At 30.7% G+C, this 24,377-nt stretch overlaps 1 protein-coding gene across 3 annotated transcripts; it reads right to left on the bottom strand.

Moving 5' to 3' along the window:
* Window positions 1-1,388: 1,388 nt before the first annotated feature.
* Window positions 1,389-13,840, bottom strand: LOC107457274 (toll-interacting protein). 3 transcript variants are annotated; one of them, XM_043047589.2, is made up of 8 exons: window positions 13,676-13,840; window positions 12,599-12,772; window positions 6,472-6,605; window positions 4,601-4,649; window positions 4,306-4,458; window positions 4,078-4,174; window positions 3,739-3,893; window positions 1,389-1,861 (listed from the first exon to the last, which is right to left on the bottom strand). In XM_043047589.2, exons 1-8 carry the CDS (start codon window positions 13,715-13,717, stop codon window positions 1,748-1,750), a joined length of 918 nt encoding a protein of 305 aa, XP_042903523.1. In that variant the 5' UTR covers window positions 13,718-13,840; the 3' UTR covers window positions 1,389-1,747. The 3 variants fall into 3 exon arrangements, with proteins under 3 accessions (XP_042903523.1, XP_042903524.1, XP_042903525.2); XM_043047590.2 differs by having other exon boundaries at window positions 13,568-13,767; XM_043047591.2 differs by lacking the exons at window positions 12,599-12,772; window positions 13,676-13,840 and adding an exon at window positions 10,656-10,702.
* Between the last annotated feature and the right edge of the window lie 10,537 nt (window positions 13,841-24,377).

The raw sequence follows: 24,377 nt of genomic DNA, 5'->3' as shown, positions 1-24,377 counted from the left end.
TTTTAGATCTAAATTACTGCAAATAAGTGCAAATTTTAAAAATTATCGTTTGTAAGCGAGCTTTGTTTGGAAGATTTCAGTTTTAACACAGAAAAAGATACCGGTATTTCACAATAAATTATTAAAATGGTAAATATAATATTTTTTACTTATAATACAAAATTGATATAAAATAACTCTTCTGGTTTGGGTTCCAAATGACAAGACTATGGAGTAAAATGGGTCGGCATAAAAAAAAGCCAAGATAGTCACGGGTATTTGTTTCCTTCGGAAATAATTAATATAAAGCTTTAGATCTTTAATTATGCATTTATGCAAACTTTAATCAACAATTTTTAATAGAATAAAATTTGTTTTGGGTATTTCACTATTTAGAAATGTCGAATTCAAATTTTTTTTAACTCAGTTTAAAAAATTTGAACAGCTCTACTAATATTTGTGAAAATAAATCTTGATGCCATTCATACTTACTCCAACTTTTAGGAATTAAAAGTTTCTTAAAAAAAGCTAAAAAACGTGCCGTTATGACGTAACATATCGTTTTACGTTCTAAATACCTAGTTTTTAATTTTTAAACTTTAGTTTTTCATTCTGTCTTAGATGTTAATATGCTTAGAGAATATAATAGAAATTTAATAAAATGATACAAAAAAAAGTTTTGAAAAAGATGATAAAAAGTGAAAAAATTCCAGACTCAAAGAAGAATCTCATGCTTAAAAAAATTCACTTCAAGAATTTTATTTTTTAACAAATGGAAATAACTAAAATTTGGAGAAAGTGTAAATTACATCCAGGATTATTTCAACAATAATTATTAGAGCTGCTCAATTTTTTTAAATTGAATTATAACATGCTAAAGTTTTCAAATATGACATTCTTAAACGGTGGAATTGCCCTTTTCAAATCAATTATTTAATATAACTGAAAAAATTACTATTCAATTAAATAATTTTCATGCAAATTACATAATTTCAATTTTTAAACTGTCTTATATGTTAAGGATTAGAAAATATAATAGAAATTTAATAGAATGATACAAAAAAAAAAGTTTTAAAAAAGAAGATGATAAAAAGCAAAAAACTGCAAACTCAAAGAAGAATCTCATGCTTAAAAAAATTCTTTCCAAATTCAAAAAAACTATTTTTACTTTGCCTGAAAAAATTTTAATGATAGTTCATATTATTAGCCAACTACCAACAAGATTCTAATCACATTCTACAGTAAACCTGCCTTATATATTGATTACAGTCGAACCCCGCTATAGTGAACCTGGGATATAGTGAACACTCGGTAGTGAACTTTNTAATCACATTCTACAGTAAACCTGCCTTATATATTGATTATTATCATAGGTTATGAATGATGTTTTTAAATAACAAAAATAAAACTAAATGTAGTAATTCTTTTAATATCACATTCCTTTAAACGAATATTATAATACAGTAATTAAATTACAAATATTTTGAAGTGCAATCTTAAGAGCAAGCTATAAAATAATTTTCAAGCTCTCCTTTGACAAAAACGTGTAAAATTCAAACAACTACTCATTACATTTCTTGAATAAACATTTTTTTAAACATATAATTACAATTATAAAATTTATAAACATTACGCTAAATTTCTGAAAGCACTTATAGAAGGTAATTTCACAACCGAAAATTATTTTGAAAATTTTGTCTTCAAGAACATTTATTTTCAGCACGGTATGATACAAAAAATCCAAAAAGAAAAATGTTCTTCATCACAGTTATTTGTCTGAAAGAGACAAAAGAGATGTTATGACTTGATCTTTGTTTCCATGGCAATTTTCTAAGACACTCAGAATAACTTCCCGATCATAGGCAGGGAACATTTCTTGCATCTAAAAGAATAACAAAAACACATATTCATAAATACACATATACAGAATACATATACAGAATACACATATTCATAAATATTTTTTAAAAATAACAACGAATTAAACGTGACTCCGGTAGCAGAATTCATACAGTGAATCTGAAGCACTATCTTCATATACCTGATTTCATTTGGGACCTTACCATAGACGAAGATTATTATTGTAAAAACAATTTGGGACCTTAACATAGACGAAGATTATTATTGTAAAAACAAACTCAACTTGATCTAAAATATGAATGGCAAAATTTGCATATTAAAAAGAATTTAAAAATTATGCATAAAAACTTTTGTTGTTAAAATTTAAGTTGAGTTTTAATTCAACTTAATCTAAAAAAAGGTGGCTGAATTTACAAATTATAATCTCTACAAGTCTTAAAAATAAAACTTTCTGTCATTTAAAATAAAGTTAAAGTTTAATTCAACTTAATCTAAAATACATGTGATAGAATTTACAAATTATAAAGTTTTTAAAATTATACATAAAAGCTCTATGTTGTTAAAAATTAAGTTGAATTTTAATTCAACTTAATCAACTTTGTAAATTTTGTCACATGTATTTTCAAGTTGAATTTTAAATCAATTTAATTTAAAATAGATGTGACAAAATTTACAAATTATAAAATCTTTAAAAATCGTAACATAAAAAATTTATGCAGTTTAAATTTAAGTTGAATTTCAATTCAACTCAATTTAAAATGCATGTGATAAAATTAATAAATTATAAAGTATTCAAAAATTAAACATGGTTTAATGCCACTTGCCACACGGCAAGCCTGCTTGGTGAAACCGAGCAAATTTAAGGCAGAGTGTGCGATTCTTGCTTTTCAGTGGCGCCATCTATGGCCAAGAATTTGACTTTTGCNTTAAAATGCATGTGATAAAATTAATAAATTATAAAGTATTCAAAAATTAAACATGGTTTAATGCCACTTGCCACACGGCAAGCCTGCTTGGTGAAACCGAGCAAATTTAAGGCAGAGTGTGCGATTCTTGCTCTTCAGTGGCGCCATCTATGGCCAAGAATTCGACTTTTGCACATCATACGTCACACTCGTTTATAAGGCGAACCCATTCATTCATCCACAGATCAAAATTTTGACCTGAATCAGAGAACGGTCGGTCTCCAATCCAGTACCTTCAGAGGTATTGATTTGTTATGGGAACATGGCAGAATTTTAACATGCATCAGTCACCAACTACACAATAAGTATTCGGCAGGCAGGGTTCAAACCCACAAACTCTCAGGCATGGGCCCAGCGCCCTACCGACCGTTTAATTTTTAGGCTATCTCGGCCTAAGAATTAAACATAAAAACCTTATGTTATTTAAAATTAAGTTGAATTTTAATTCAACTTTAATTTAAATGCAACTTTGTATTTAAATACAAAAAAAAGCAAAAAGGGATTTTCCCCTCTCAAAAATATAAGTTTGCCGCATTCCCATTCCTGTATAGAAAGGTTTTTTCCAGATTCAGCATAAATACATTGCCGTTTCAATTTACATTAAGTATTTCGATTTTGAGCTTGTTTAAAACCCAGATAGTTATAGAATTTTTCCCGTTTTTTGTTTTGTCAACACAATAGTTCTGCATTTGAGCCTCTCACTTAAGACGTAAAAAAGGCAATTTTAATTAAAAACAAGAAAGCAATTTTTAAAGGTATTAATTAATAATAAAAATCAAATGTAAACTACTAAAAAATATATTTTAAATAACTAGTTAAAATTGAAACGATACATTTTGTAATCCACACTTGATAGTTTCATTATTTTTTTACACTGTTATATTTCAAGTAAATTTATAAAACCAACGCTAAAAAAAAAAAAAGAATTATTTACTTGTTTTATTTCTTCTTCACTAGGACGGTAAGGTTGTGGCTGAACTGCAGGATATGCATAATTTGGATTTACCATAGGTGGTTGCTGGTATTGTACAGGTGGTTGCTGGTATTGTACAGGTGGTGGTTGGTATTGCATAGTTTGTATACGGGGAACTAAAAAGAAAATAAATCATCATAAAAGAACATAAACATTCATCTAAAATAATACCATGATAGATTTAATAACCATGATTCAATTAACTTTTGATGGTGATTAAACCCGTGATATGTCAAAAAAGGCCACATTTATTTAAAATTTACTTTAACAGAATTATTCTAGAAAACTTTTTATACTAACGTCCAAGCATCGGGTTTCCGTATTGCCGGGTATAATATGGCAGGTCAGGTGTAATCATTAGGGTCGGTGCAGACACAGTAGACCAATATGGTACAGACTAAAAAAAAATTATCACTTAAGCAATGCTTCATAAGATAAAAATATACCACATACTATTTCAAATTTAAAAAAAATATCTCAAACAATAAACTGAAATATGTGAGCACTTATTGAAATTTTAATTTTTACCTTCATATGCATTGTAATACTTAAAAAGCCTTCTTTGTCTGTTCCTTGTTTACCACTGAGGGGAATGTTTTCATCAAACAATTTGCCTTGAAAAACATCATCAGGAATGACTAAATCAGCATATGCTATTCTTTCATCAGGAGTGAGGGTGCACTAAAAAAATTTATTAGGTACATCACAAATTTGGTATTCCAACAATAGACTTATATATATATTCTAAAAATTGAATTAAAATTAAATACAATTATGATCAGTTGAAAATACAAGCATATTTAAAAATTTATAAAGATATTACCTCATCAAACATTTCAAAGTGAATGGTCTTTATACCAGGATCAAGGTAGCTATAAATACAACAATGAAAAATTAGGGTTTCATATCAACTAATTTTGAAAAACAATTTATATAAATAAACGTCAAAATTTTAAAAATTTTATTTAACCACATATGTTGAATTTTCAACATATAATGACATGTATTTAAAATCGCTTTGTTTTGAACCTATTAAAATAAGGAAACATTTACAGGGCTCCTAGCATATTTCAGCAAAAGAAAAGAGAAAAAGAAGACTATTTGTAATTAAAAACAGAACTTAGAACCATTTAAAGTTTAAGAAGAGGGTTTAAGAGTACCATTTATTGATATAACCATTTATATTAGGTACCACAATAAATGTTTTAGTCTTCTTAATGAAAGTGTTAAGAAACAAAATCAGTTAAACAGAATTCTTAAAAATGATAGAAAAAAATACAGATATGCTACAAAAAAAATTACAAGACTCAAAACCAAAACACAAACTGAAATTTTACTAAAATAAAACAATTCTCTGAAGAAAAATTAAATGAAACCAATTGGTCAATTATCTATTGTATTAATTTATGTTTACAGCTTACTGTTACTGTTATGTTTGTTGTTACTGAACATATAGTCCATTTATTAATAAAACTATTTATATTTAGGTACCATAATAAATGTTTTAGTTAGCTTTCTTTATAAAAATGTTAGAAAATAAAATCAGTAAAATAGAATTTAAAAAAATTGTAAAATATCAAAATGCAGAAATGCAACAAAGAAAAAATTACAAGTTTCTAAATCAAAACATAAACTGAAATTTTACCAAAGTAAAACAATTCACTGAAAAATTAAATGAAACAAATTCATATGTAAGTTCTCAAAAGTTCTAAAAGTGTAAGTTCTCAAAATTTATTTCATAATGCACGCATATAAGACTTGCTATTGGGCATGGTTTAATTATAAATACTTCAAAAAAGAAAGAAAATCTTGTATAACATAGTGTGGAGAATCACTTTTTGTGTATTTTTTTCTTTTTAAAGAATATCTACAATTTTACACTTATGCTTCCACTCTTATGCTGATTTCATCACAGCTGAGTAAATTTTGCTACTACAATATCTTTTAACAATAATTTTTTTTTTTTTTTTTTGTAACACAATCCATTTTTTGTAACACTTTCTATAACTTATTTTTGTAATTATATCAAATAGATAACCATACACATTGAATTAAGCAGACATTAAATACATTAATAAAATCCTATTACATACATAAATTAGCGAATGAATCCCAGTAAAATTTACCATAATTAATCACTTGTCAATTGAATGCAACCAAAATCTGCATAAGATTCAATAATGTAAAAATTATATAACTAGAACATATATTTTAAAAAATATAAACTAGAAAATGTTGCCCTCATTTGAAGATAAGATTTAAAATTCTTTTAGCCATGCAACAATTGGTGCAGGCTGACATTATGAAAAAGTTCATTAATAAAGCCAATTAAAGTAATTAATTAATTTACATTAATTATCGCTTAATATTTGGATACAATCAAAATTAGCATAGGTCTCAAAAATGCAAAAATTACAAAACTGGAAAATTCATTTAGAAAACACTTACAGGGAAATGTAACCCTAATTTGAAGATAAGATTCAATATTTAAAATTTTAGTCATGCAACAAAAAGTGCAAGTCAACATTATTGAGAAACTGGCATTATGAAAAAGCTAACATTATTGAAGAAAAAGTTGATTTCATTTAATAGATTAATAAACTAAAAACCAGTCCCATTCCAAAAAAATAAAGTTACATTTAGAGAATTAAAAAAAAAAATTTATGTGAGTACATTTAATTAAAAAGAACTTACGATGTAATTATCTTATTCCATCGAGGAAATTTGCCTCCTCTAATCGATGTATGGGTTTCATACACAGAGTGACCTATTCTAACTCTCACATATGGATCCATTTTGGTCAAGCTATAACTTTTAGTGAGTTCAGCCTGAAATAAACCCACAAAATTATTACTAAATTATACACGCAAAGAAAATTGGTTTATACGCATATTCGCCCACCATTCATAAGAGGGTAAGGATCTTTTTCATCCATAGTAATGGTAGTAGATTCAGGCTGTTAAGTATGAACTTTTCTGTTCCAGTAGTTCACAACTTTGGGTCTCAAACAGAAAAGGTATTTAATTTAAAATTTTAATTACACAGTATTACAAAAATATATAAAATTTATAGTTAATCTTGAAACAGTTAACCAAAGTAATTACTAATTCTTTACAATCTGTCGTAAACAGTTTAAATAATAACATTTAAATGATTGAATACGAAAGATTTTAGAGACCTGAAAGCTTTCTAATCTCAAGAGACTTTTACGCTTTAATCTCATAAGGTTTGTAAACAAAGACAATCTACTTAATTTAGTTTTTTAATCCAAATCATAAGTTTTAAAAAAAACTACATACTTTACAAAATAAATAATATTTTATTTCAGTTACGGTATATAAGTTCAACATTTCATAACACTGGATACTAATGAATACAAACTATGTCGATTTTAACATCAATCAACTGAAAAAAAATCTCAAAGCAAACAAAGTTCAATATCAAAATATTCAACAAATATACAGTGTGAGTCCCCAAATCCGAAATACTGGCATATTTCCTGGATTTCTGATATGAACTTAAAATAGCAACAACATATACACAATATGCAATGAAAAAAATACAGAATTCAAAAATGAACTAAAATCTAGATAAAATTTATAAATTAATCAATATTTTACTTTAATAACCGAATTATTTTTAAACACAACAGTTTTAATAATTTTAAAAATTACTGTTTTTCTTTATTTCTAAAAATTTATGAATCAATTCTTTTTTATTTTAAACATTGCTTTATGTAGAAAACATTGAGGGTTTTCTGAGGTGGGCCAACTGACACTCTGAATTTACTGTGAATTGTTAAAGCTGCTGTTGTTTTTACTTGATTAAGAATTTCATTCATCTAAAAAATATACAAGTTTTAAACAACAGTCCACATCTTTCTTGCGCTCAAAAACAAATGTCCATTTTTGAGACTAGCCAGATATGAATTAGAAGAATCAAAAGCTGCTGTAGTTGTAAAACGATGAAAAACCTCAATCAGTTTAAACACCCAAGAATAAAGATTTCCTCTATACCTCCTCTCATTGTCTGTAAATAAACCATTTTACTTAATATAAAATATTCAAAGCAATGAAAACAACTTTTATTCATTATGGAAGTTTATACAACAATTTAAAGAGAGTGAATTTTTTTTTTGATAACCATTACTTTAAAATGAGAATTCATACGAATTATACAATAAGAAATTGATGAAATAGTGAACTGGTCGAACTAAATGCAGTAGTATAAGTTTTTGAATAATTAAAATAAACTTTTATTCAAAATAACGTTTTTTTTTTTTAAATTTCTTATAATTTAATTTTCTAACCGAATTATTTAAAATACTGAAAAAAGAATAATCATGAAGAAATAAAAAAAAACTATTCACTGAAAAAAGAAGAAAATTGTGATCGCCACAAGGTGATCACAGGTTACCCATTGGCAAAATGGTTGTGGTCTTATTTTTATTGGAAAAGAAACTTTATTGTGTTTTCATCTTGGACATCTTGAACTGTTAATCCTGAACTGCTCGGTACACAATTTCGCAAACATATTTAAATGCAGCTCAGGCACATTCTGTGTAAACTCTTTTGATGACTGAATAGACATTGAACAGCCAATTGAGATCAATATTAACATTTTTAGATGGGTACAAAGGTGTTTGACGGAGATTGTAAGCCGCATCACACACGCGTTTGGGATTCGCAAGTTTATTCATGAAATAGGATTTGAAAGCTAGGCTTTTTCTCAATTTTACATGAATAGTGAATGAATCATTCATATTATGTACAAAACAGTCTACGATCTTGTGTAAGTTATTAGGTACGTTGACAATGAATTCTTTTTATCTCTAACTGGTGATCAACACTTAGTTCTCGTATTTGCATGAAAGGGGTTCGGAGAGTCACCATTCGCTCTTCAGTAGGATTCAATTCTCTCAACCACCTTCGGTACTTTTGGGAGGGACGGCCTTCATGCTTGCGTTTGCAAACAAAATCCTTCGTTTCTCTGTTTGTGTGTAACACTGAAGGTATTCCTCTCCACACTCTTTGGTTTCTTCAGCCTCAGTAATTTTAGGCCTTGGCATAATTTCTTTCTTGCTTCAACTCTAACTTTTGGGACTGTGTAAATCAGTTTAGACCCTCTTTATTTGTGATATTCACCTGAATTAGTATTGAAAACGATCCAGTTTGAACTATAGGTTATTCTTAAATAAAACAATAAAAACAAAAAAATATTGTTTAAATTATGAAATTTTCTTTCTTTCACAACCCAAGAAGTATTTATGGGACCTTTCTGGTTCCATATCTCAAAAATAAACTCACCAACTTAATGCCTAACACAATTAAAAGTGGAAAAAAAAAAGAATTCTAAAAAAATTATCAAACTGCAGCGGTCATCATAGCAACGGATGTGCACTATTACTCTTGATTATTGTAGTTGAAAAGTGACGACGCCATGAAATCCAAACCAAGATCCGTTTTGCCAATGGGTAATAAAGAATCATCAGGTGACAAAATATTTATCAGAATTGTTTGAAAAGTTGACAATTCTTAAATGTATATTCAACTTAAAAGTTGAAACAAATTGGTACATACTCCACTAGCTCTAATTTACAGAAGGCACCTACAACTATGATTAAATTATTCATCTAGAAAGATAAATAATTTAAACATACCTTGACTACTTTGAACTACTTTTTTCTGAAATATTTTTGCTAATAAAAATATAATAAATGGACAAACAATGTCCAAATCGTGTTTTAATCGATTAACAAATTATAACGAAGTAAGCTAGAAAATTTAAAGAAAACAAAACTTCTTTTTTCTATATTTTTACTGTTTTGGAATTTTTGAGTTAAAGTATCTCCTGTTCGAGACTTCTTTGGAACATTCACTTATTTTTAAAAAATTGAACACAAGACTATGTTAGACTATATAACCCCTTTCACAAGAATCAGAAAAAAATTATGCAGTAAATTAACAAAAATAAATTATTTTACATATATTTAAACATTAAAAAATATAGATTTCTTGATTTGACCTTACGACTTTTGGAAGCTAAACTTTTCATTCTAACTGCTAATAGTTATCTCATGAATAGTAAAGTATTCATGATTCATTAGCTTGGAAGGTTTTTTTTTCTATTTTATTCTTCTTCCCTTGAGATTCAGTGCACTCATAAACAAGAATATCCATTTTTTCAGACTTGGTATAAAATGGCTCAGAAAACTTGGTTTTTAGGTTGTGTTTATGAAATCTTTATCGCCAACAAGGGGAGGTGGGAATACAGCACATTGGACAGGCTACATAAAGGAGTATTTTGACATTTACCTAATTTTTATCTAGTAACTGGATCCATCCACAATCGTATGTTTGATGGTTAAAACTCATCAAAACCAAAGTTTACAAAAACTCCAGTCTAGCATGACAAGTTTTTTAATTACCGAAAAATACTAAAATAGCCTTAACAAGTGTATGTATAAACCATTTTTTAAGACCAAAAATTAATATACGCTTTGTTTTTACTAACAGTCAAAACTAATAATTTTTTCTTGTGTAGGACTAAAGTAACCCCATATGAACCAATGTAGCCCAAATTGACAGTAAAGATGGTTTTTATTTGAAATTATACTTTAGAGTTCTTTCTGCATTATAGTTAAAATGTACTTTTTATACAAAAAAGAAACCAAAGTAAGTTTTATATTTATATCACATATAGTATAAAATATGCACCCAAATAAAAGATAATGAATTAAGTGCAAATCAAGAAAGAAAGAAAAAAAATTCAAATAAAGCAAAAAAATAATAATTATATAAGATAAAAAGAATATTTTATTAATGGAAAGCTTATTCACAAAAAAAAATTGCTTACATAAACAAGAAACCTTTGCTTACTTGAACAATGGTTATAGTGATTTGATTCACCATAGGTTGTGGGGCCATANTTTGTGTGTAATACTGAAGGTATTCCTCTCCACACTCTTTGGTTTCTTCAGCCTCAGTAATTTTAGGCCTTGGCATAATTTCTTTCTTGCTTCAACTCTAACTTTTGGGACTGTGTAAATCAGTTTAGACCCTCTTTATTTGTGATATTCACCTGAATTAGTACTGAAAACGATCCAGTTTGAACTATAGGTTATTCTTAAATAAAACAATAAAAAAAAAATATTGTTTAAATTATGAAATTTTATTTCTTTCACAACCCAAGAAGTATTTATGGGACCTTTCTGGTTGCATATCTCAAAAATAAACTCACCAACTTAATGCGTAACAAAATTAAAAGTGGGAGAAAAAAAAGAATTCTAAAAAAATTATCAAACTGCAGCGGTCATCATAGCAACGCGTGTACACTGTTTACTATTACTCTTGATTATTGTAGTTGAAAAGTGATGACGCTATGAAATCCAAATCAAGACCCATTTGGCCAATGGGTAATAAAGAATCATCATGTGTCAAAATATTTATCAGAATTGTTTGAAAAGTTGACAATTTTTAAATGTATATTCAACTTAAAAGTTGAAACAAATTGGTACATACTCCACTAGCTTTAATTTACAGAAGGCACCTACAACTATGATAAAATTATTCATCTAAAAAGATAAATAACTTAAACATACCTTGACTACTTTTTTTTGGAAACATTTTTGTTAATAAAAATATAATAAATGGACAAACAATGTCCAAATCGTGTTTTAATCAATTAACAAATTATAACGAAGTAAGTTAGAAAATTTTAAGAAAACAAAACTTCTTTTTTCTATATTTTTACTGTTTTGGAATTTTTGAGTCAAAGTAACTCCTGTTCGAGACTTCTTTGGAACATTCACTTATTTTTAAAAAATTGAACACAAGACTATGTTAGACTATATAACCCCTTTCACAAGAATCAGAAAAAAATGATGCAGTAAATTGAAAAAAATAAATTATTTTACATATTTAAACTTTTAAAAATATAGATTTTTTGATTTGAAAAACATGACAATGTTCTTATGACTTTTGGAAGCTAAACTTTTCATTCTAACTGGTAATAGTTATCTCATGAATAGTAAAGTATTCATGATTCATTAGCTTGGAAGGTTTTTTTTTTTTTTTTTTTTTTTTTTTCTTCTTCCCTTGAGATTCAGAGCACTCATAAACAAGAATATCCATTTTTTCAGACTTGGTATAAAATGGCTCAGAAAACTTGGTTTTTAGGTTGTGTTTATGAAATATTTATCGCTAACAAGGGGGGAATACAGCACATTGGACAGGCTACATAAAGGAGTATTTTGACATTTACCTAATCTTTATCATGTAACTGGATCCATCCACAATCGTATGTTTGATGGTAAAAACTCATCAAAACCAAAGTTTACAAAAACTCCAGTCTAGCCATAACAAGTTTTTTAATTACCGAAAAATACTAAAATAGCCTTAACAAGTGTATAAACCATTTTTTAAGACCAAAAATTAATGTATGCTTTGTTTTGATTAACAGTCAAAACTAATAATTTTTTCTTATGTAGGACTAGAGTAACCCCATATGAACCAATGTAGCCCAAATTGACAGTAAAGATGGTTTTTATTTGAAATTATACTTTAGAGTTCTTTCTGCATAGTTAAAATGTACTATTTATACAAAAAAGAAACCAAAGTAAGTTTTATATTTATATCACATATAGTATAAATTATGCACCCGAGTAAAAGATAATGAATTAAGTGCAAATCAAGAAAGAAAGAAAAAAAAATTCAAATAAAGCAAAAAAATAATAATTATATAAGATAAAAAGAATATTTTATTAATGGAAAGCTTATTCACAAAAAAAAATTGCTTACATAAACAAGAAACCTTTGCTTACTTGAACAATGGTTATAGTGATTTGATTCACCATAGGTTGTGGGGCCATATGGTGATGTTGCTGTTGTTGGCCCACTTGTGAAGGATTTTGTGAATGGCCATTAGTAATTAACTCTGGATTTGGATTTTCTTCATTGAATCTTAGAAAATCATCAGGTAAATTGCCTACTAAAACCTACAAACAAGCATGAAATAAATATTAAGCTGATTTAACACCCAAAACAAGATTAACAATAATCCTTAATGTCTATATAGTCTTAACGATTATTTATCATGAAACCGATCAAATGGTACATTTTGGGAAGAAGCAAAAAAAAAGTTACCCAGTGACAAAAACAATAACTTTGTAAACAATAACAAAAAAAACGTACAACATTAATACAAAGTAAGAATATCATAAAACAAACTCAGAAAAAAATTATCCTAACCATTTGCAAAATGTTTAAGTCCATACAATTTTTATTTAATCATTTTGTTGTTGCTATTAATTTTTATTTTTCCTATAATTTCAAATCGCAGGTATTTTTGCGATTGCAAAAAATACAGTTGCAAACAACTAAAAATAAAACACATCAATACAAATGAATGAGTAGAGTAAAACATAGTTTTAAAAAATTATACGTTTAACATTTGAAAAATCTTAAAGTTCATTAAATATTTATGGCAAGTAGTAACAAGGAAAATAGTTGACAATATGATTTTATACAATCAATATTGAATGTTAATGGTAGATAATATCACGTATAATCAGACTCAATAATTCAACTTTGCAGAAACAGAAATGAAATGCTATTTTAATTTTGAACGATCCTGACTTTTAAACAAATACACTTTAACACGAATAATAAGTAAAGTGGCAATTGCAAGGAAAAAGCAAGAACTTTTTCACAATAGAACAATAATAGTTTTAAAACAAAGTTTCTAAAACTATACATTCAATTTTATAAAGTTGCAAAGATAATTTAGATACCATTAAATTGTTAAAACGCTATGCCAAGAGTTTATAAAGAAAGTCAAAATTTAGCATTTATTTTGAGTCAGCTATTTTGAACGAAAAGAATATAAAAAATAAATTTACTCGACTTCTTTCCTCTAAGTATCTTGGATTAGGCGTATCCATTATTAAAACTAATTTACTTTACAAAACTAATATTGCATTTGTTTATTTACATCGTATGTAGTTCTGTTTCGGTTTAGATGACTAATACGATACGATAACGATATTTTAAACGCCTCCTGAAGCAAGGGAAGGAGCAATCAATCGATACAATCAAATGATATCCTGTTTTTTAAAGCTAGGCATGTAGCACAATAAAAGACCATTCTCACTGAATGTAATATTTGTCTCATGCAAATGAAAGAACTCGTTAATCACATTCTCAATCGCATTCACACAAAAAAAAATCACTTCCACGAACTAATTTTAAGTAACTTTGCATATCGTCGACGTCTCGTAATACATGTCGCCGTCGAGGAGGAGGGAGGCCCTGATTAATGGAAAATATTTTCAACAGTCAAAAGTTCTGTTTTTCCCCTCCATAATATTTTTTGCATTTAACTTTCAGAAATATTTTTTAAAGTTTCCACGACGCTTTCTTTAAAAACTATGTTTAACACAGTTTTCAGTTCCATATAATTTCCCTACTTAAAAAAATTTTAATCTGTTTGAAATCAAGACAGGGCATCCCTTCTGTCGAGGATCAAAAGCATGTCTTTGGATCCTCCTCGGAGATACTTCCTAGACAGTTGCCTATAGCCCATAGTGCAGCTCTAGAGCGACGTAAATAAAATATCTACCTACCGAATCAAGACAGAAGCTAACGTACTTCCTTCTTTAATGACTAGCATGCTAGAGGAGAGAGCATGCGAAGTGTAGCCATTAGGTAGAGAATTCTGCTCTGTGCCACCTGTAGCCCATTTCGATCACCAAACATAGACTTTTAAGAAATTCTGGAAAACTCTTAAAAGCTATTTTTCCATTTGAGAGGGTCCCACAGTGGACTGATCATAAAACACAGTTCTCAGTAGAACACCGAAGTCAAGCATCACTGGCTGCGGTCAGTGTGTGAGTGGGTGACCACTTTAATCAGGCTGCGAAGAAACCGAAGAAATGCGGTATCGGTCCTTGTAAAACTGCTTAACCGTAAGTGCTCAAATTCGCAAGCATGTTGTTGGGCTATCAAAGTTTGGTGGCATCCCCTCCAAAGAGGATCAAAATTGTGATGTCATGTCTTCGGATTATCCTCAGGGATGTCTCCCAGACAGTCATCACGGGCCCATTGAGCAGCTCTAGTGCGAAGCAAATAAACAACTACAACTCTATTTCAGAGGTTAAACGTGAATTTTAAAGCGACTCTCCCCAGTTCTTCGAGAATCGTTAGATCTTAGTTGTTGATAAATATTCCAGATTTCTATTAACCATTCCTTGTTGAGACGAGACATTTCTGCAGCGATTTTATATTTGAATTTTTTTTTTTAAATTTTTGGAATGTCTTCATTTATTTATTCTGATCTAAGTTCTTCTTTCATGTCTCGTGAACTGAAATTATTTCTTGCATCTCATAGAATTGTCACAAGCCGCACTACTCCTTAAACCCCAGCTGGTACCAGACAAGAAGAATGCTATGATGGAATAACATGGGAAAAAAATCCAATTGGCCCTAAGATCTCATACTATAAGAACAGGGCGAGGAAAATAATAGTCAATGGCTCTTCATTCTATCTGTTCCCTGTGGTGTACACTGCACAACAGCAAATGTTATTCCCCATGAGCATATGTTTTCTCACACCAGAAGGTCACATTATGGCTGCTGGATCCAATTCTGAGTTAATGACTATCAATGTTCAATTCCGTAGTCTTGTAACTTTGAACACAATCCAGAAGACAAGTTAACTCTTGGGTCAAGTATTGGGACAAACTAGTTTTCGTAGAGGAGATTTTAATGGAACTAATCCGCATTTGTGCTACATGGAGAGGAAAACCACCCACTGTTAGCCCGACTGTAAGGATATTCTAACTCATGATCCGCCTACCACTGAGGATATTTTGTCAGCATTGTGGTAGGTGCGAGTCGGGAGCAGAATCTGAATCTACCAACCAAAGCTGGTATCGAACTTGGATCACCTCATTTCGATGCGAGAGCTCTATCTCATGAGCAATCACGGCTCTGTTTTAAAAAGTTTTAATAATCGCCGTTGAACAGCCGAACCAATTTTGGGTTTACTACTAATGTTCACTTCCGTGATGGCTGTATTTTGTAATTTTGAATCTTGTATTGTAATTTTGAACCTAATCCAGAAGACAAGGGAACTACTGGATCAAGTATTGAGAGAAATTTGTCTTCGTGGAGGACTTTTTTATGGAACAAACCAGCATTTGCCTTACATGGAGGGGAAAACCACGAAAACGTCACATGGTTAGCCTGACGACAAGATTCGTATAAACTAGCCATTGCTGGGATTCACCTCAATGAATTGCGAACGCTCTATCCTCTGAGCCATCACGGTTCTCTTTGAACGAGTTGTAGGAAGTTAATGTTGTACGCCCATTGCTGTAGAAAATATTATCTCCATTTCTTTATTTTATAAGCTCGATGTCGAATATATGATAATCAAAAGTAGTATGAAAAAGTTAATAAGAGATTAATTACATGTTGGCAGTTATAAATGTTAGCATTGCATTAAAATATTTTAATACAGAAAAACTTCCTAAACAGCGGTGAAAACCGCTCCCTATTTGAATTGTTATATAAGTTTCGTCAACCTGTAAAATTACTTTCCATTTACTTCTTCTAATTGGGTCAAACATTTTGTAATCTTTAGGTTAAATTTTTTTTTCAAGTACAGATAATTGTTTTTCAAATATAGGAAAATATCTATTTCGTTGCGATAAACATATTAACTAAATGCTCTTACATGAAGCAACAATAAGTGTATGCTTTGAAAACAAAACATCCTGTGTTTGAGGGGACGTTTAAAAAAAAAGAAACAATAATGAATGAGAAGCAATTACTTGACTTGTTGAGCGGTATGAGCATGGGAAGGAGCTCGTAGTATGTTAAAAGTAATTTAAGAATTGCGAAGCAAATTGCTTTTTTAAAATTAAGCATCCCAATGAGGTGATCCGGGTTTAAATCCCAGCAATGGCTGGTAGATGCGAATTCCACACCCGGCTGGCCCCGACCACAGTACTGAAGGAAAATACTCTAGAGTTCCCTTGCGTTCAGACTAACCGTGGAAGGTTTACCTCTCTAAGTAACGGAAATGAGGGTTAGTTCAATCAAAAAGTCCTCCATAAAAGCAAATTTTTCTCAATGCTTGATCCGGGCAAAGATAAACGGGTTGATAGGGAGTTAGACTTCTGTTCGTTAGAACGAGATTTCGAATCCAGCAGTGCGAAAAAATCCCCGTGTTTTAAATGGTGACTGGCGTACGTTGAATCTTTTGGGGTCACAAAGTTCTTCAAGTTCCAATAACAAATCAATACCTCAGGGGGTACTGATCCTGGAGTTCCTTTGTCTTCTGGAATGGGTTCAAAATTACAAGGCTACAGAGCTGAACATTTTCAGTCGTAAGCTAAAATTTGGGTCGACTGTTCAATGACGGTTATAAAATATAAAATTATAAAAAAAAAACTAGAATGCAAGAGCAGCGGTTGCTCATATTATAGAGCAGTGGTTTCCAACTGGCTGCCCGGGGGCCGCATCCGGCCCGCGAAGCCCTTTTTTGTGGCCCGCGAACTAAAATATATTAGTTGTCATTTTTTTGCGGACAATTTTCGTAAAAAATCTATATGGGTTTAAAATACTTTTCTCGTTAATAAAAACCTAATTTCTTCGTTTCTGTGAAATTTATCACACCAACGGTGCAAAAAGGTTTTGCATCCAAGAAAATATTTATTCAAATACAAAAATAATCTTTCACATTGCTCTTTTTTATTTCATTGTATTTTGTATTTTTGTATTTTATTGTATTTTTGCATTTTGTGAATATAATTTAGCATGTGTGCATCAGAAATTTTCTCGAAGAAATTCTCCGATTTAACTTTTTGAAACCACTCATTTTGGACGAAAATATTTACACACACATTTGTAAATTTAAAATGTAAATATCTATTCTCTGGTGGTTGCAGCAGACAAACCTCAATTTTGTCATTGAACATTTTGTGTGCTACTATGTAAGTTTTAATACCAACCTTTTTAAAGTTTTATATCTTAACAATTAGATATCTGTTGCACATTAATTGTTTAATACATGGGTGCACATTAAAGTTATTGTAGCCCGAATTTTTTAATATGCAATTAAATATTTTTAAAAATCTACTTCTTATTTTAATTTGTAATTCAATGCTTTTGTTTTGTACAACTTGGTACAAATCTGACAGTAATATTTAATGTTCCTTCAAACATAAAAGAGTCCTACATAAAATTTTGATAAAGTTGCTGCCCCCCATTTGATTTGTGTTTTTAATTGTAGCCCCCGGCCTCATGCAAGTTGGAAACCCCTGATATAGAGCATTCGCCTCCCAATGAGGTGATCCAAGTTTGTTCCCAGCGTTGGCTGCTCGATTTGAATTCTACTTCCTGCTCGTACCAATCGCAAGATGACATAAAATATCCTCGGTGATGGGCAGATCATGGGTTAAGATCCCCTATCCATTAGGCGAAGCGTTTGAGGATTTCGTGGTTCTCCTCACCGTGTAACGCAAATGCTAGTTACATCAAAAGTCCTTCACGAAAACTAGTTTGTTCCAATGCTCGATCTGGCTTCCACCGTTTTCTGAATTGGGTTCTGGTTGAACACTGTCTGAAGGCTACTGAGTTGAACATTGGTCGTCGTAAACTCAGAATTAAGTTGGCAATTCAACGCTGGATATAAAATTTTAAAAAAATGCCTCAACCTCCTCGAATGTTAGCTACTTATGCTAAAAAAAATAATAAAGCTCACAAGCACAAAATTATAGTTTAAAAGATAACCATCATAAAGACAAAAAAAAAAAAAAAATATTGTACAACAAAGTTTCTGTTCTCTTTTTAGCTAGTTTATCAGCCCATTTGCTTGCAGCTATTTTAAAATGAGTTAGAATCCATTATACGGGAATTTTCATAATTTTCTCAGAAATTCTTAAATGTGTTGATAAGGGAGAAATATAAAACGATAGTTTTATGTATTTAGAAAAACCACTACACATAATTTTTTATATCTGTGAGCAATTAGTCCAATTTTAAATTGCTGACATTTTTAAGTAGTATAAAAAAATGGAAATTCCTGATTGCACAATGGTAAAATTTTTACCAGTAATAAATTTTTTTTAAGGATCGTGGGTGGTAACCCGATTGTAAAACATCAGTCATCTTTTGTTTTCTGCTAAATTATAAAGAAATGTTTTGAAAGATAAAATAATTCCATTAAATTTTAATTCCGTGATGTAAAATTATGTAAAAAATTCTTTAGACGGTTGAAAAGAAATAAAAAAAATGGCAATGTTTTTCGCCTAGCCCAGAAAAAAAAATTTTCCCTTTTGTCTACCTGAAAAACATAGTTGAATTTTTTGGGGGTATTTTTTTATTATAAAAAACTGTCTAATAATTACTCTGTTAGTAACTCTAATAGTTACTTTGTTTAAAAAAAAAATCTGTTTGATGACCGAAATTATAATATGAAATCCAAAAAAAAGTAGCTTGAAAAAAAAAATTCATTCATGTTCAAAAATTTATCAAAAATTAATTTTGTAAATTTAAGAAATTTCAATAATGAATGATCTTTTCTCTAAGATCTAAATAACTGCAAATAAGTGGACATTTGAAAAATTATCGTTTGGAAGTGAGTCATGCTTGAGAGATTTTTACCTTTAACGCCGAAAAATACACCGGTGCTTCATGCTGTATTTCAGAACCGAAAATTATTAAAATACTATAGACAATATTTTTAACTTATTGTGACCTAAATTAGTACAAAATAATGAAAAAAGTATCAAAAATGTGTTTAATAAAAATTCTGCCTCTAAGGGTTATTAATAGTAAAAAAGTTGCAATGATGTACTAAAAATTCTTAAACTGAGCATAAAAGTGTATAACTATTTGGTTATTTAAACTTTAAGTTTATTGTTAAAGATAAGTAAATTTCTTCGAAATCTATGAGTTTATTCATTCTTTACACAATTCTGCTATTCCTACAAACAAAAATTCAGAATAAATAACATACGATTGGAAGTAATTTTCTCTTTTTTCCCCAACTGCTTTACGGCGCTTAGAGAAATTTAAGGTATTTTTGAGATTGATTTGAGGTTTATTCGAAGTTGATTTCAAAAACAACCTTTTAAGATCAACTTCCCAAGATGTATTGCCAAGGTGTATGAAGTTGTTTTATTCACACTGGTTGTTTTGAGATTAATGGAAATCAACTTTAGAGCAACCAGCTTAGGAAGGTTGTTGCTGCTTAGGGATAATTTTTTCTGCACTTCTGTATATTTGAGGTGCGATTAATTTTACCCATCCTAGACTAAAATTATTTCTGAGTTATATATGAGGTTGAATTTGTGAAGTGTAAATGAGGTTTATTAATGAGGTTATTTTTTGTGCAAAACATATTCTCATTTTCTATCTCCGGTGTATTTGTTTACATCTGTCAACCTCACAAACACCTTATTTCTTAGTAAGAAGCTATATATGAAAGTCGTCAACTAATTTTTAGCAGGGGAAGAACAAATAACCATATTATTTATTTAGGGAATATGCTATCGCTAAATCTCAAAAGCAGTTTAACTGCTTTGCTTTGTTAAAGTGTGGATTTAAGAGTTTTCCAAAATTTATGTTGATAATGTACGAAAAAACGTTCTCCATATCGTTAAAGTTAAAAAATTTGTTTCTCTCATTCAACCTATTATTTGACTGTGTGATTCATTTTTATTTATTTAATAAACTCTTTAATTATTCCATCGTATCTACTACTATAAATTACATTTCAAATTATTCAGATTTATTCCAAAATTTGCGTTTAATATATTATATCAAAGATAAAAACTACAGACCAATAGCTGCACATTTCACCTCCGACGCCTCATATCATAACTATCAAAACAAATAATTTCATCAACCTTTCTGAAAATAACGTTTACTCATGCTGATACAATTCTGAACAACTCCAAAATCAAACAAACACAGTTTAGAGCAAGCTGCTCAATTTATTTTTGATTCCTTTTTAGTTATTCAAGCAAAGAGCTTGAAACATTCATAAAAGCAACTCCATTGCCTGCTTACCTCATTGCTCAATCAAAACTGTTCAAAAATTCCAGATGAATGGGATAGGGGCCGCTTCGCGGCCCCTATCCCTAACACTAGGGACTAGGCGTTTAATATATTGCGAGATTGGCTATTGTCTGAATTACTAAAGATGCATCGGAAAAACTAGGACCATTTCACTATTTGATGTCTGGACGTGGCAAAGGAGGTAAAGTTTTAAGTAACGTTTAAAGATTTAAGTTTAGATTTATTCATTTCAATTCAAAATGTTATCTCGAAGCTGCGGACGTGGAGGAAAGACTACACACCCGTCCACCGGGCGGCAATGCCTCAGTGATTCAACGACGGATGAGGAATGCACGGAATTTGACACCACGAAATTTGACAAAGCCGGAAACATGCTTAAAGCCACGGAAAGGAAAATGAGAGACATGTTTGAGAATGCAGCTAAATTCATGTCGCATCCCATGACTGAACCAATTAAGCCTGAATTGCAGACTGAAACAACTGTTGACCCAGCCATGGTAACTAACGATGAAAACCAACATTTGAAACACACGAGAGAAGTGCCAACCTCTGATCCCGAAAGCATTTCCAAAAATAACTCAGAACCTCTTCCAAAAAAAAAAAGAAAGAAAACGAAAAAGCAAATTAACGTCAAAAAAACTGAAGATAATTGAATCATGTCTGCAAATAGCCGCACTTCTTCACCACTAGATACCGCCACTAGCTTACAACTAACTGAAACTAAAGCAGACTCCAAAATAGTTTCACCCACCTACCCTCCCATTCCAGCTTCTCCGGCTACATCTGTTAGAAACTACAAAGTTCTTATTCGCGGACTTCCAGCCGACTTCAATCCAGATCACATTCCCTTAGAAATAACGAAAATGGACTTACAATTGGTCAAATTAATTCAGTTCAAGAAGAGAGAGGGCGGGGCCTATCGGCTACTACCACTTTTCCTCGCAGTCATTAGAGAGACTGCCAATCACCTTCAAGTTCTCACCTTTGGAAAGATTCAGCGGTTCTCGGTCAGTGAGGAACGCTTCCGCGGCGGTCGGGGATCGCTGCAGTGCTACAGATGTCAGGACTGCGGCCATGCACAAAGGTCTTGTCCTGCTCCTCCCAGATACCTGAAGTGTGCAGAAAGTCATCGCTCCTTCGAGTGTTTAAAGAACAGAGAAACACCTCCAAAGTGCTGCAATTGCGGAAAAACACATACAGCGAATTTCTCTGGGTGCGAAGCCCGCCCCAGTAGAAAGCCTACTCGCCCTCCTAGGGCTCCTACACCGAAATCCTCATCTTATCGCCTAGTTCTCATTGTGAAAGAACTCCAAGAACTTTTGCAGAATGAAGAAGTTGTTGCACTTCTTCAATCCATCATGCAGGGAAAGACTGCCGTGGTGTAGAGGTCAGCACACCCGCTTCATGTTTCCTTGATCCTTGGTTCGACCCCAATTGAACTGACTTTTACCCCTGAACTCTGAAGTTCCTCCACATTCCAATGACCGCTCTATTATTCCAGTTTATAAACTCTTTAAATCATAGACTCTCAATACATAGCAAAATTATACATGTGTTAACACTGCAAACTATGTTTACAATTACGTCAACATGTATTATTAGATCCAATACTCAGATGATTACTTTGCTTATCTACTACTCATATGTCATATCTAATACTATATATAACTCTCTTACGTGGCTCCCAAATTTTGGCTGTATTTCTTTTCCGCCGTTTGCTTTGTTTTGTTTACGTTACTATTTCTCTTACACGGCTACAAAAAAAAGTCTCATTACAACTCCCCGAATGGCAACGCTAGAAAATCGACCAAATATATATAATTCTCTTACGTGGCTCCCAAATTTTGGCTGTATTTCTTTTTCGCCGGTGGCAACGTTTGCTTTGTTTTGTTTACGTTACTATTTCTCTTACACGGTGACAAAAAAAGCCTCATTACAACTCCCCGAATGGCAACGCTAGAAAATCGACCAATGATTGCCGCGAAGAATGTCACATGCAAAATCTAGCTGAGATGGCTCAACATATAGCGCTTTTAAAAACGGAAACTGAAATAACCAGAGAGCATCAGCTGCGGCAATCTCATACAATTAAGCTAGGCAGAAGTGACTAGTCTTTGTCGATAGATCTCTATATTAGTATTTTGTCGAAAGCGCTTTTTTCACGAATTTATATATTTGACGATTTTTGATTTATATCACGAATTATATTATAGCACATTTCTAATAGGTTTAACGTGTCATGTCATTTATTTGAATTCATTTTGAATTGACATGTCATTTATTTGAATTCAAATTTATTTTAATGACTTAGTATTTACTAAAAAGATGTAATTTTTTTTAAAAAAAAGCTTTTTTGTGGATTTGAATGATTGTCTTGAATTCTTAGAATTTAGTGCATTTGCAATGCACCTAAGTTAGTAGCGAGCGAAGCGAGCTTGGTTTGCGAAGCAAACCATATGAGATTGCGTAGCAATTTTCGGGGATTGGCGAGCGTTAGCGAGCAGGGGGCACAGCCCACTAGTTTATACTAATTATATTAACTCATGTATTAATCCTACAAATAATGTTCACATCTACGTTAATATGTGTTATTTGAATTAATGCTTAGATATTATTTACTATGCACTAATTGATTTAAAATATTCTCATTGTTGTAATAATTTCAACATTTTTCTTATCAAGCAAATGTGCTGGACCTATTTAAATAGCTACCATAATGTTGCTAAACTTAAAATTTTTTTAACACAATGTATCTAAATTACATGATGTATGGGATAGGGCCGCTGCGCGGCCCAGGTGCCCAGTTTTGTTAAATAAAGAAAAGAAGCGTCTAATATATTAGAGATGCAAGAACTCCTTCAAAACGCCGAACTAGTGAACACTCCTCTCCGAAGCCCAAGCCTAATCCAACATCCAGGACTAAGCTTTTTCCACCAGCCGAACCCAGCTAGCTGTGATCATTTTTTTCTTTTGTTTTCAGATCCTCTCAACTTCGATGAATCGGTTAAAGCCGCTTGTACCGAGATAGATGGAATTTCTACCGTACCGTCTGATATATTAGTAGTATACTGAATAAAAATATGCTTAGAAAAAATTGCTAATTCTGTTCTCGTTTAATAAAGTTTTGAGTATTTATTGAGTTCCGTGGAAAGCCTTCCCCAAGCACATACAAATTTAATCAAACGCATATACTATTTAAAATTCTAGGTTGATTTTAAATGTTAATTTTGAGGATGTTAAATTTTTATCATAATTGAGTATTTTATCTAAATTTGTGTTGCATTCTTTATATAGAAATTTAAGTCTTAGTCAATTTTGTATTTTAATACTAATCTTACTTACTGTGAAATCCACACAGCTCAAAAAGATTGAAAAAATAATCTATCTTAATTCGTATTTAATCTGTAGTGTATGAAAGATGTTTTAGCAGAAACATACCTTTATTAAAGCCCAACCATACGTCATTGCAAGAAAACCGAAATAAATTAAATATCTTCATTAAAAACTCTTAAA

Source organism: Parasteatoda tepidariorum, chromosome 5 (assembly GCF_043381705.1).
Source record: "Parasteatoda tepidariorum isolate YZ-2023 chromosome 5, CAS_Ptep_4.0, whole genome shotgun sequence".
In the NCBI taxonomy this organism is placed as follows: domain Eukaryota; kingdom Metazoa; phylum Arthropoda; class Arachnida; order Araneae; family Theridiidae; genus Parasteatoda; species Parasteatoda tepidariorum.
Note: the sequence above shows the minus strand (reverse complement) of the source record. Positions and strands in the feature narration are given on the sequence as shown.